We start from the raw sequence: 14,375 nt of genomic DNA, 5'->3' as shown, positions 1-14,375 counted from the left end.
GAAAAGAAAGAACTTCTTTTTAAATCCTCACCTAAGGACATGCTGAGACAGAGAGAGAGAGAGAAAGAGAGAGAGAGAGAGAGAGAGATTGATTGGTTGCCTTCTGCATGTGCCCTGACGGAATCGAACCCGCAACCCATATATGTGCCCTGACTGGGCAGCCTTTTGGTGCACAGGATGGCACTTCAACCAACCCAGTCTCTGGCTGGGCTGAAAAAACATCTTTAAAATGTTAACTGTTCGTGTTGAATGACTTTCTACAATGTATTGCAGTTCCTAGCCTGTTTAAATAGAACATGTTCTATACAAATGCACCTTTTAAAGAAATGATTCAAAGTTCTTCTGAACACTGATCATCTTATCCTCAGTAATTCGGGAAGGTTTTCAGGAATGACAGGTGCTTGAAGGCCCCCATTCCTCACCCTCAGAGATCATTGACTGGCAGGATTCGTCCATGGTTCTTTGCTTCTCTCTGTTTTTGGTGTGTGACTGTGTCCCAGGATCTTCATGTGTTTCATGCCACCTTTCTTATTTCACATTCTGAGCTGCCTCTTAGTGATGTTCATGGGTCTGTCTGACTCACCCTCTGCCGCCAAAGTTTTTAACTTTAACAAGAGGTTGGCAACCAGATCATCAAGCTTGGTAGAATTATGAATAAGTTAAGGGCAAATAAAGAGTGAATAAACCGGAAGGACTTCCCTATGAGTAATCCTGATCTTTATTGTAGAGTTTGTAACATCCATTCTGCCTTAGAAACTTGTTTGTTTTCTTTAGAATCGGCAGGGACCTGAGAATTGTTTGATCCAACATACCATTTTCCTTTCGAGTCTCTGCCAACCATTCAACTAGCTCTCGGCAATGGAGAGCTCTCCCCTTCGCAAGGTGGCCTCTCCTTTACCGTCCCCCGCTCTGTTCTGTCTGTTAACGTTGCTAGAATATTGAACTCCGATATAATGTGGAAGTTGATTTTTTAAAAGACCACTCTGCTCATATGGGCCATTAGGTGGCATAACATGACATGTAGTGTCATAAGTAATAATCATACAGAATTGAACACCATGTGCCACCTGGAAGGCTCTGTTCTAAGTGCTTTATGTGGGCTGACTCGCTCACTCTTCATCACAGCCTGTGATGGAGCTGTTCTTCTTATCCCCTTTTTCCACGTGCAGGAGGTGAAAGCCAGACAGCTGAGGACAAGTGGTGGGCGGGATCTAGACCTAGCCGGTGGACTGCCAGCCACTGAGCCCACTGCCTTTCTAAGACCTTTAAGGCATTAAGGACAGAGAAAAATGAGGTTTGAATCCCACCTGTGGTTAGCTTTCGTTCTCACGGTTGTACCAGTGAACTAGGTAAAAGTACTGTACTGACGTGAACTCCAAACAGTCTTGGTGTTGGAATGCTTTATTTATATTTATGTGTGAGGTTTTTGGGATTGTATGTAATTGTTCTTATAGTCCAAAGTCATATCTTCTAATACTCATCACATGGCAGAGGCATAAAATATGTAATTCAGCCCAAAGTATACCCGATAGAATGGAGTTTTTATCCCATCCATAGTTGAAATATTTTTATTTCAGCTCTTCGGGAGTCTTCTGAAAGTGTAAATTGGGCAGATAACCAGGAGTTTGGGTTAGACCAAGCGCGTGTGTTTTTCTGATGTCTGTTTTCTCTAGAATGTGTGGACTAAATCTTTGGCACACCAGATTTTTGAAACTTTTGAGTCCTCTTTATAACTCATTGGTGGTCAGATCATCTCAGTAACAAGTGTAAACAGACTGCTAAGTTCCTAGCCAGACCTCCTGCAGAGAGTAAACCGTCACAGTCTGTATTCCCCCTGACATCATGTTTTCCTTCTATCTCACCCAGTGAAACGTGTTCCCGGAGCTTCGGAGGATCCTGGCAGAGACCTGAGCACCCCTCCCAGTTCCTTAGGAGGCGGAGGCAACGTGGGGCCTGCAGCCAGCCCCGCCAGGAGCAGCGACATGCTGTACCTGGTGGTGGGCTGTGTGCTGGGCGTCATGGTCCTCATCCTCATGGTCTTCATCGCCATGTGCCTGTGGAAGAACCGCCAGCAGAACACCACGCAGAGTAAGGCATTCCCAGTAGTTTCGTCTCTTTGTTTGAAGAAGATGGGGGGAAATACAGTCAGAATGAATACTGACTTCTCACAGTTCTGTGTATTAGTGTCATGGCATAAAATCCACTAGCTCCTCTTCAGTCAGAGGTGACTTTAAAACTGTTAGTTGTCAACAGAGTAAGTGGAGCATCAGATTAAATTGCCTGGTAGATATAAACAGCAAAGCCAAAGCTAAGCTGGGCTCTGAGCAAAGAGCTGACTCCGCGCTGGGAGACACTGGCTTTGTCAGACCAGCAGAGGGAACGAGTGCTTGAAGCAGGAGCTTTGTGGCGGCTGCAGGAGCCCCTCCAGGCTGTACACACTTTGTCAACAGGGAAGGGAAGAGGCATGATGGGAAGGAAGGGAGTGAAGACTTCTCTAAGTTACTGTCCCTGAATGACACAATTTAAGATAACATGGTCCTGTTTTGGTACCTGTTGTACCAAAACTACTCAAGTGCATCCCCTCCCCTAAATGCATCTAGTAAGCGGAGTGCTTAAGCTAGGTCAGGGATGGCACTGTATTTAAACACATAATCTAGAACTCTTTTCCTTTTTCTTCCCCCAGTTCTGTTCCTATCTGTCCTGTTCCCCCAGCTGTTCAGAGTCATCAGAGACTTCATCTTTGGTCGGAGGAAGTTTTTTGGTTTCCCCTTTGGCCCAAGAGTAAGAGAATGACAGAAAAGCAAAGGAGGACAACAGCAGTGACAGGCACTTCTGGCTTCTGTCAGCCACCTCCCACATACTGTCCCTTTGTCGTTGACAGCTGAGGGGGAAAAGGGATTTAATTGGCATGGTGCCTTCCAGGAGATAGGCAGGGAGGGAGGTGGTGGTGACGATGGAACCAGACTGAAAGGCTTGGAGAGCGTTACATTGGGTCTTTTTCTAAATGGTTTTAATGTCACTGACCTTAATTGCTGAGGTTGTGCTGAATTATTAAATGGAAAGTCATGATTGGGTTGCCTGGACAAGACTAATCTGGTTAAAGTCATTTTTGTGTGACTTGATAATGTTTAAAGATGGACTTTAAAGTAGTAATGTTGATGTAGTCATTCATTCAAAAGGTCGTCATGGACTGTCTTCTGTGCGCCTGGCACTGGTAGACATGGTGATAGAGGTAAATCGAGGAAGCGTGGTCTCTGCCCCCTCAGCTTAGCGTTTCCTGGGGAAGAGAAGCAGGCAGACTCTCACCCCATACCTCTTTGAGCTCAGCGAGATGAGGGGGTGCCTCACCCAGCCGGGCACTCTCACACGGCTGCAGCATTAGCAGACTCTGACAGCAAACCTGTGCAGTTTTGGTGCTGTGCTTGCTAAGGGATATTTACTTTCTCTAAATGAACCAGGCAGGTGTGCCTCTGGAAATCAGAATTGTGAGGCCATTGTTACATGGTTTTAATATAAGAAAATGGGATAATTAGCCTTTTGCCTTTAATACCCCGCAATTTCCAAAGCGCTAACATAACCAAGGAACTGTATGGATAGTTAGTAAATACATACACAACTCCATCCTTCTTCTTAAAAATGTTATTTATTGCTATTTGAAATATCCTGCCTAAAGTTAGCCTTCTTTTGTTTTATATACTTTCCATACTTTGAAGTATAAGGCACTTGAAACACTTCGTGTTGCCAGTACTGGGATAGTTTCAGCCTGCTCAATTCAGTAATTGTCTTTTTTGTCTTCTTTTCCTCCCTCCCTCCCTCCCTCCCTCCCTCCCTCCCTCCCTCCCTCTTTCCCTCCCTCCCTTCCTTCCTTATTTTATTCTTTTGAGTAATTGCTCCCTGGTTAATTCCTCTTCTCATTAACAGGGTCATAATTAACTCAGTTCCTAGATACTTGCACAGGTACAAGGACCGGCAGCAGTGACTTCACTGGAGCACAGCTCACAGGCAGGCTCTCGCTGAGCACTTGCAGAGTGTTTTCTTTTCGTGTGTTTGCAGTTTCTTAATGGTTTTGTTAATACACCTTCCTAAGCAAGAAGGTCATCCTTTTCAGTATCTTTTTTTCTTCTTTTTTGTTCTTTCTTGACAGAATACGACCCACCAGGATATCTGTACCAAGGCTCGGACATCAACGGGCAGATGGTGGAATACGCCCCCCTGCCCGGCACCACCCGGATAAATGGAAATGTGCACGGGAGCTTCCTAAGCAGCGGGGGTCTCAGCAACGGCTGCTCCCACCTTCACCACAAGGTCCCTAACGGGGTCCGTGGGCTCGTGAACGGGAGCTTGAACGGAGGGCATTACCCTGGGCACACGAGCTCTCTAGCCAGGACACGTGTGGACTTTGAACACCCTCGTCATCTAGTGAATGTAAGAGACCCAATTATAAATGACGCTGTCCCTGTCCCCCCCACCCCGGTGCCCAGGTACAAGAGCAGGGTGGGTATGCTGGCTCTTTTCACTGTGGGAACCTCAGTGGTTCCCTGGAATGGAACTAGTATGTATCCTTGGCAACCCCCCGATCCAGCGTAATCTTTGTAAGATTTCTATTATCAGGTAATAGATATATTCGCCAATTTGGTTTATATTTTTAAATGATTTCGCACTGAAAGTAGAACATGTAGCAAATAAATGGAAGTTATTCTTGAGAGAAAATGGAAAAATCATTGGGTGAAGGCTGGTCCAGATCCTTTAAATTTGAATCAAAGCAAAGCCTGAGAAATCCTATCCCTGGAGGAGTCTGGCCGATCATGACACTGAGTGAAGCACGTTCAGGGCGGGGCAGGCATTGGAGGCACCAGCGAAGGCACAGCACACGTGCTGTCTTAGAGGGCACGGCAGCTCCCCTCCTGTTATTGGCGTGCAGGACCCAGTGTGGCCAGATTTCCTGCTTTTTCAAAGCACCTGTAAGTACAGGTGAAATTGCCAGGTGTTTTTTAAATGTTTTTATTGATTTCTGAGAGAGGAGGGAAGAGGGAGAGAGAGACAGAAACATCGGTGACTAAAGAGAATCATTGATCAGCTGCCTCCTGCACACCCCTAACAGGGGATTGAGCTGCAACCCTGATGGGGAAGCGAACTGCGAACTCTTGGTTCATGAGTCGATGCTCAACCACTGAGCCACGGCAGTTGGGCATAATTGCCAGACTTTTTACATGTTGGAAATTCATCCAGTTTTTAAAGTCATTGCATGGCCACGTGGAACATGTCTACAGGCCACCAAACTGACTGCTAACATTGTGATTCTTTAGTTTCTTTTGCCCAATGTGTGGTAGTCTTGATGCCTGCACTTCACAGTGTTAATATTCTGAGCCACAAGAGAGGATAAAGCTTTAAAACCACTGTAATTCAGGAATAACTAGCTGATACAGTTCACTTTTTGAAATGGGAACAGAATGAGTAGAATATCTTAGATGTATTTTGGTAACAGAGGGTCTCTGCACCAGGACGGTTGACTTAACTACATGGTTTGGATACGCATCCATATTATTTTTCAACCAAATAGATTATTTTAGTTTATCAAATTTAAGCTTTTGTCACTGTTCTGATTACAGATAAGTTTGCCATGACCCACAATGTGCTAAAATTTGAAGAAATTTTTTTTATCGTCGACTTTTATAAAGATTTATTAAATATTTAGAGAATAAAGCAATGACATATATTTATATCTTAAAGCTAGAAATCTCATGGCTGTCATGTGACCTAGCTTTAGTATGTTGTAGAAAAAATACCTTATTTGCTTTACTGCATCTCATTACCAAAAGAGAACAATGATCTCATTATTTCATGTGGAAAGACATGGCCTATATTCAGACTCCCTAAACTTTTTTTGTCACCATTCCTAATCCAAACTATGAACATTGTCCAAGAAACCGGAGAGAACATTGAAGTCTGAACAGCACATGCTATTTCCATAGGAGGAAAAATAAGTCTGATGTTTTCTTAGTACTTGAACATAGTCCTTTGGTTTTTTGAACAATGAATTGCTATTTAAATAATAGTCACCCCACTAGGTGTAAAATTGTAGAGGTTATCACCTGTGATTTTAACTCATTTGTTTTCTTGTTCTGCTCTTCTGGGTGGGAGGCAGTCTGGAAATTTAAAAAATGATGGTCATCATAAAATCATTAATTCACTTTAATATGGTTAGTGATTCAAGTAAGTACCTTCCCCTGTAGATTGCTGACTTGATTGTCTGAAGCTTTTAAGTTTAAGCCCAGGGGCTGAATATGGCCTTGGAATATTCTTTCTCTCAATGTTTTCTTAAAAGTTCCTGTTGCTAGTTGGATCAAGAATATTGAGAGAAATTTTCAGTGTTTTTGGTTTGCTCGGATTCTGGCTGTTGGTATGAGCTGAGTGGAAATGGAAAGTATTCTGGGAAAAACAATTGCCTGAACTTTTCCTAACCTTGAAGGCCTGCTCCGAGCCCGGGTGCCGCGACAGCCTCGCCCACCCTTATCAAGTTCCCTTCTGCTGTTGCTCCTCTGCGAGCAGGATTCTGACTCTGACCGTGAGGCTGCTTCAGCTCTTAACTCAGTTTCTAGGAACTCTTGCCATTGTACATGTCAAGTGAACATTTGACAATGAGGTATGTGTTAATCTGGGCATTTTTCTTAATTGCTGGGCAGTTTGGGCCAAAAGCAACATCAAAATATTAATAGTCCCCTCCAAGTCATTGCTGGCTGAGAATCTGCTCCATCTGGAAAAACATAACATGTTCTAAGGCGTAGTGTAGTCAAGTGAACAGACCCACTCGGAATAATTACAGGAAAATGAGGATGGGTTATCTTATGACATCACCCAGGCGTTTCCCCTGTTTCTCCAGCTGGCAGCACGTGCAGCTCTTCCGCGGCTGCTGGGGGTGAAAATGACTTGAAGGTTAGAAGGTACAGTGCGTTGTGGGCTCATTAGGTTTGAAACACTGAGGGGAAGTGACTAACCTCCATTTATTTGCCTCCTTCCAGTACAAAAATACATGGGAAACATGGCAGCTAAGTTTTTGGAGTGGTTTTAATATAGTGCAGAACTCCTTTGTGAATATAGGTGAGCAGTGGTAAGCGTAGCATTGCTTAGGGAGTCGGTTAAAATAGGCCGTGCATCCATGGACTGCTGGCCTGGCTTTTGTATTTGTGAGTATTGAGGTAGTGGTCGATGGCCCCTTCAGCCCTCTTTCTTCTTTTCTTTTCCCTGTACTTGGTCCTGACCAGGGTGGTGGAATGTACACAGCAGTACCTCAGACCGAGCCGGTGGAGTGCGTCACCTGTCGAAATTGCTGGAATAACAATAGGTATGTTGATATGTATTTGCACAGGATGTTGTGAGTGGGTGTGTGACTCCTTTTATTTTTTCCCTTTAGCAAACAAGTTCTTCACATTTTACCTAAAATATAAAACTCTGAATAAGGGAGGCTGTTACAATTTTTTTTACCCCTGCTTTACAATTTTTATCTTTCTGTGCTTTGGTTTCTTTAGCAATACTGACAATATTAAAGACTTCTAAGGTATTAAAAGGTTTGAGGTTTTTGAAATCTTTAAATTAGAGTCATTCTCTTTGTACAAACTTCATCTTTTCTCACCTGTTATTTTCTACTCTGTGTTATGGGGTGTTTTTATTCTGTGTTATGATGAGAGTATGCTTGATTGTTAGGGAAAACCGCTGTGTGTATAGTAATGCTTTTTCATAGTTATATTACTGAAATTGATGTTTCTCTTTATCTCTCTCCCTCCTTCTCGCTTAAAAAAAAAAATCAATAAAAAAGCATATCTCCGGGTGAGGATTAGAAAAAACAAAGACATGAGTAATTGGTCGATGAGGCAGGCTGAGAGGGAGGTGTCAGGGATGGTGTCCAGGTGGCGGTGCCGTCACTGAGCTGGGAATCGCTGTAGGAGAAAGAGAGAGACTGCTTGCCCCTCGGCATACCTTGGGAATCATCCTTTCGGACACCTGTCAGGCCTCATCACACTCACGTTACCCGGGCAGCTCTCCTAAGGTCTGGAGGGGTCTCTCTGCGGGCCTTTTCCATGCAGAGTCTTTCCTGCTCTATACCGGCCCCTCTATACTCTCTTCTCTGCCTTCTTAGGGTGACACATAAATGCATTCTTGGAGCGGACTTGTAAGAAAAAGTCATTGTCACCCACAGACCCTTGATCATCCCTCTGTTTGAGTAATAAACTTAGGAAATGTTGCCCTTACTGTCTAATCTGGAGTGTTGACTTGAAATTTCCAGAACAGGTAGGAGGGGGTGTGTGGAGCCATCTGTGGAGTTTAATTTGATTCTAGGGCTTGGGGCACATTGTGAATGACTACCTCACTGTGTCCAGTTCATTTGAACCCTTTTCAGTGTTCAGAGTCATATATAATAAGTAGCTCACTATGTTACCTAATAGCATACCCAGTAAGCTTTTCCAGGCTCCAGTCCCCTACACTAAAGATTTACTTAGAAATCCTGTGCAAAATGGGCATTTCAAGAGTTAAACAGATTTCAGTCATATAAGAACTTTCTACCCTTCTTCTCTCCTCTCCTCAGTTCCAACGGCATCAGTGCAGTTCTGGATATGTAATCAAATGGGGTTTGTCAGCTGCTTGGCGAGTTTAATGGGAAGGAATTGGCATTAAATCTGGTCTGTTTACCATCAGTCTTGATAATTGGTAAAGAGAAGACACTGATGAAATTCACAGATGAATGAACTGAGAGGTCCCATCAGGAAGGAACAAGAAATTAAGGGTCCTAGAGAGATTAGAAATGGACAGGAAGTAGCCAAGTAAAGATCAGCTTGGAAAAATGTATATATATCCCATCTGGGAAAAAAGTACAAGCTATACATGGCCGAGTCTTCATTATCTTATGTCAACAGAAACAGACCCTGAGGTAACTCAGATGTCACAATAAGCAGACAGTGACTTTAAAGCAGCTATCAAAAATGCATCCAAGGATTTAAAGGAAGATGTACACACACGAATTCACATATGGGGAATTTTAGTCTGTGAAATAGAAACTGTAAAAAAGAAGGCCAAATGGAAATTCCAAAGCAGAAAACTACAATAACTGGAATGGGCTTGTCATCAGATTAGAAACAACAGAAGAAAGAGTCATGAACTAGAAGATCAATAGAAATTAGGCCGTCTGAAGAATGGAAAGAAAAACAAAACATGTGTCTTAGATGAAGACCAGAAATAAAAGTGTGGCAGAATTGAAGTGAATTCTGCAAAGAAAAAAATTGAAAAAGAAACAAAATCTAGATTTTGAATATCTAATCCTTATAGGCTTTGATTCAGTAGTGTTACTTCCAAGGGTGAGAGGGAACTTGTTATCGGACTTTAAAAAAGTATGTTTTCCTTGGTTTGCATAAGGTCATTTCTCTTATGTGGACATCAGTTGCTTAGCTTTAAGTCCCCTCCCCCCATTTCTTCCAGTGGCTCCTGGCCTTTTCCTGCTGTGTCCTGTGTTCAGGAGCCAGTTATGAATTAGGAAACAACTTCTGACAGTGGACTGAGGCCAAGGAGGCATCAGATGAGGTTACATTCCTAAGTGGTTTGTTTGCCTCTTGATTTATTCTCCTGTTGTATTCCACTTTCACTGTTATTTCTGAGTTTTTGATGTATCAGATCATAGTAAAGACTTTAGTTATTTTTAAGCACCAGTCTCTTAAGAATCTGTGATACACATGATATTTCAAAATCCATGTATTTTAATTGTTGATTCCTCCAGACAAAATTGTTCCTTTTGGTTTATACCTTGTAGGTGTTTCACCAAAACGAACGGCACTTTCAGCAGCAGCCCCCTTTCTGTGGTCCCAGTGGCAGCGCCTTGTGCTCAGGACGGTTTGGAAATGAAGCCCCTCAGTCACACGAAGATGCCTGCCTGTCAGGCTTCCACAACCCCCGACGGTGGCCCGTCACCTGGAGAGAGCATCGGGGACGAGGTAGCAGCAAGACCTGCTCCACATACGTGCTGTCAGGACAGCAGGAGCGAGGTCACCTCTGAGTCCACAGAGGATGCAGCGGGATGCCACAGAGGTACAGGGAGGCATCATGCAACCTAAGCTTCTAGATCAGCAGTTCTCAACCTGTGGGTCGCGACCCCTTTGGCGGTCGAACGACCCTTTCACAAGGGTCACCTAAGACCATCCTGCATATCAGATATTTACATGACGATTCATAACAGTAGCAACATTACAGTTATGAAGTAGCAACGAAAATAATTTTATGGTTGGGTCACAACATGAGGAACTGTATTTAAAGGGCCAGAAGGTTGAGAACCACTGTTCTAGATGGTCTTCATGTAGCTATGGATACAGGAAGGTGACGCAGATGTGTTCTCTCTGTGATCACTCACATCTTCCTTAAAAGACTGGGTGGGGGTGTTGGATACTACCAGAAAAGCTGACTAGGTAGATTTTGAAGTTTTGTTATTGTTCACCTCCTTCAGCTCAGGCTGTCAGTCCCATTACATCTTGGAAAAGAAACCCAAATAGGCTTTGGTTCCGTTTGCACCTGGACCAAAGAATGCCTTTTGTGGTCATGCACCTCGGGTTCGTTTGAACTGACCCTGGAGTTGTAGCTTTTACGTATGGTGGTTATTTGGGGGCTTTTAAGGGTTTTTGCTTTAACCCTGAGGTGAACTGTGTGACTGCTCGTCAGAGCTCAACTTTATTTTAAACCTTTTATACCTTTTGTCTCGCTCACATTCAAACTAAACATACCTGGGCTCTGCTTTTGCTCATTATTCTTTCTTTATTATTCAAAGTAACGTGTTGAGACTGCTTTGTGAAAACCAGCCTTTATGATTTCACGGGGCTCCCAAATCTTTGTGTTTTTCAGGAGACAGCTGTGTCCATTCAGAAACAGAGAACACAGTTTTAAGTTGGAATCCTCTTATCTTGCCACCTGCTTCAAAGGACTGTACTGAAAAGACAACATGGTCTCCTCCTGGCATTCCTTTAGACAGCCCCGCTGGGGTCCTTCAGCAGCCCCAGGAGACCTGAGGATGTACCCGGGACTCGTCCGGTTCCCACTCCAGCCAGTCACTGCACAGAACAGGCCTGGGAATGGACTGTGTGAAGGACATTAATTCAAATCAGAGAAAAAGCATTATTTATTTTTGTAGCAGTAATGTCATATGAATGTATCTTAAAATGTGTGCCCTTTTATATTATTTATGCCTGAAAATTTTCCCTCCCCCCTCAGTAGGAAACAACCCAGTTTTGCATAGTGTTCGATCATCTCAGCATTCCATGTTTTCCAAGCACCTCAGTGCCCGTCAGAGCGCCTCCTGCAAGGCCCTGGCCTATGGGCTGCCTCAGCTGAGCGGGCGTTGAGGCCGCCTGAGGTTTTCAGGTGGGAAGCTGTCCTTCGATATTGTCTACTCAGACTTTCGGAGAACATTCTGAAGCAACCACAGTTGTAACCTGCTGTTTACAATAGCACATCTCATGAGTGCCTTCCACAAAGTGACAGCTGAGCCGTTGACTCTCTGCACGTGGGCACAGTTACGCCCGTCTTCCGGGCACTGACCATGCAGTGTCCTGGACAGGGCTGAGGCGTGGCTGGGCTGTCGCAGGGCAGTCCGCCCACAGCAGGCAGCCAGGGCAGAGAAGAAGGCCGCCGAGCCCTACGGCTTTAAACTTGCATGTGTCTATAAAATGGTCACGGGGGCCTCTTGTTAAGTGTTCTAAGAGTAGGAACCAAATGAGACTTTAAGTGGATGGCTTTAGGAGAAAGATTTACATTTTAAGGAGAAACGGGCGGGTTTCAGGGAGCCCCCTTGGCAGCAGCTCCCGTTAGTGTAGGATTGTGCTCACGGTGCCGCTCCACCCGAAATCGTCCTCTCACTCCCAGCATGGGCGACACCTGGGCAGTGCGGCTGTTAGAAAAGGCTTAACATGGAGGGTGAGGAGGGTATGGTTTGAAATTCCCTGACTTTCTTCAGAATCGTGTCAGAGTAAACTGGCACCTAAGCTTTGGGTAGCAGAGCTGCCCATCGGTTATGCTGCCCGAGTGGCAGGGCGTCCTCAGCTGCTGGTGGAGGCTTTCCTCCTCCGCCCCTGAAAACACACACACAGCCCTGTGTGTCGAGGCACCGAGCCCAGCTCTGATGGACCATCGCTCCTTTTGGGAATGTGCGTCCCTTCGGGGAAAGAAACAGAATGATTCTCTTTCGAGTCCAGCAGTTTCAGCATTCAGTGAAAAAAGGTAGTTCCCCAGAAATTGCAGTGACACAGACTAGAATACCAAGTTAATCTACTGTCTATACGAGTGCATCATAGTCCCTCACACGTTTATATGTTTTATAAATAGAACTTTGGTGAAATGTGCTGTCGCAGCCGAGTCCCTCAGCAAGAGTTCCTCGAGGAAGTGTAAGGCACGGCACTTCGAGGCCAGGTGTCAGGGGCGCCCCAGCAGCGAGCTCCCTGCCCCGGAGTCCACGGCCGCGCCGTCCAGGATTTCTTCACGTTGCACAGATGCAGTTAGCTTTGGAGGGAGGGCTGCATCCTGACGTCTATGGACCACATCATGGACACGATGAAGCCTGTGCCGTGGCTGCCTGTCGAGCTGCAGCAGCGAGTGGAGGAGACCGGGGCACAGCTGTTAGAAGGTGGCCGTTTCACCCCAGGAAGCAGGTGTTAGCCCAGGCCCAGGTCCCGAACGGCTTTGAGAGATGGAGTTTGGACATGGGACCTGCCCACCGGGAAGGAAGACAACTTTACCTTCAGGGCAGCCTGATTGCGGACGCCTTATTTATATGATTAGTGACGCTGTTTTAAGTGTTATGCCTTTATTGTATTTTATTTATAAAAATGCCTTTATATATGGAGATATATAAATATAAATATAACTATATATATAATTGCCTGTATGTTTAGGAGTTCTGAGTCCTCCCTGGCCATGAGCTGTTCTGAACTGTCGTGCCCCGCACAGTCCCTACAGCTAGATCTGCCTGGTGTCACCTCTCCAGGAAGTCCAGGGACACGGCCCACGGCGGGGGGTGGCACCCACATCTGTGGGCACTGGGCACCGGGCTGGAGCTCCTTGCTGCTCTCACCACCCTCACAGCAAACCCACAAAGCAGGTGTTGAAGCCCACAGGCCTCGCAGTGAGCCGCAGAGCCAGCACGTGAGCCCGGCTGAGGTGGAGCCGCAACCCGAGCTCCTTCCACTTTTCCACGCCGCGTTCCAAAGCACTATGGTTCCCTCATCGATGGAACCCGTCCAATCCACGTGCTCCCATCCGCCTGCGCCGCTCTCACAGCCAAGGAAGCTGCCTCTCACGTGGCAGCTCCCAGAGTCGACTCTCTCCCTCTGATTCCCCTCCCCCCCACCACCCCTGTACCCCACCAGAATCTGATCTTCGCTTGGCTTAGCGACACTGTAGTTGCTCAGGCTTCTTCTTGTTCCTTCGCCTTAGAATTCTCTGTGATTCTTTGTTTTAGCATTAAACTTCCCCATTTCTGTTACATCATTTCACTCTCTCCTTTCCCCCCCTTCTCTCGATCAGGCACTGGTAGTCGGGTGACAGGTGACAGGCTGGTGGTGTACGGGCTGTAAGTTAAACCACAAGGTTTTGAACCTTGTGACGTGGTCTTTTCAAACATTTCTCCCCGCCTGTTGTTTCTGTTGAACAAGTCCGGAGGCCGGAGCGTCCGGGACAACGAGCAGATCGTGTCTGTGCCAGACCTCCTTCCATCTTCGGAGCTAAGAGGTTCCCATGGTGGGACCCTCCTGTGCTGCTGTCTGCTAGAGCATTGACTTGGAGGTGCCTGTGTTTGTATCCTGTTGGAAAGTATGTTCTGTTTCCCTGAAAAGCTGTAACAGCCTGTCTGAGATTGTACATATTTTAAAGGATGTAGCTTGGACAGGTTCTATTGGTGGATATGATTTTATATTAAAAGAGAATGCTGCTTCCATGGAGACCGCGGTGCAGGGGCCTCAGCTGCTCCCTGTGTGTATAAAGCTGCTGTAGCTGTGATTGCGGGGCGGGGGGGAGGTATAGGGGGGGATCTTACTCTGAAATTCTTTGCAACCTCCACCCTGCCCTCCCGGGAACCACCACCCGCCCCCTGCACAGGTCCAAGAGCGCAGTGAGTTCATCCCTTCTGTTCTGAAGGAACAGGATCTAGGACAAATGGGGCGGGAGAAGCTGGGAAAATACCTGAGCCTCGCAGCTGTGTGGAGGCAGGCAGGACCCCTTAGGGGACGCAGTGTTCCTTCCCAAGGCAGGGAGGGGGGTGGGAGGGGAGCATGAGGAGGGGGAGGCAGGGTGGAGGGTGGGAGGGGAGCATGAGGAGGGGGAGGCAGGGAGGAGGGTGGGAGGGGAGCATGAGG

The 14,375-nt window shown here is 45.9% G+C and overlaps 1 protein-coding gene across 7 annotated transcripts in view; it reads left to right on the top strand.

The window, feature by feature from the left end:
• CDON (cell adhesion associated, oncogene regulated) overlaps nt 1–13,507 on the top strand; it is a 79,692-nt gene extending 66,185 nt beyond the window's left edge. For 5 of the 7 annotated variants that reach the window (XM_070400117.1, XM_070400118.1, XM_070400114.1 and 2 more), the window contains exons 16-20: nt 1,867–2,088; nt 4,145–4,425; nt 7,263–7,342; nt 9,797–10,071; nt 10,876–13,507. In XM_070400117.1, coding sequence (XP_070256218.1) covers nt 1,867–2,088; nt 4,145–4,425; nt 7,263–7,342; nt 9,797–10,071; nt 10,876–11,039 — 1,022 coding nt within the window. In that variant the 3' untranslated portion in view covers nt 11,040–13,507. The remainder of the gene's footprint in view (nt 1–1,866; nt 2,089–4,144; nt 4,426–7,262; nt 7,343–9,796; nt 10,072–10,875) is intronic. The other 2 variants (XR_011469066.1, XR_011469065.1) reach the window with 2 other exon arrangements.
• Nucleotides 13,508–14,375: the final 868 nt, after the last annotated feature.

Source organism: Myotis yumanensis, unplaced genomic scaffold (assembly GCF_028538775.1).
Source record: "Myotis yumanensis isolate MYYU_CA2020_CCGP unplaced genomic scaffold, mMyoYum1.0.hap1 SCAF_19, whole genome shotgun sequence".
Taxonomy (NCBI): domain Eukaryota; kingdom Metazoa; phylum Chordata; class Mammalia; order Chiroptera; family Vespertilionidae; genus Myotis; species Myotis yumanensis.
Note: the sequence above shows the minus strand (reverse complement) of the source record. Positions and strands in the feature narration are given on the sequence as shown.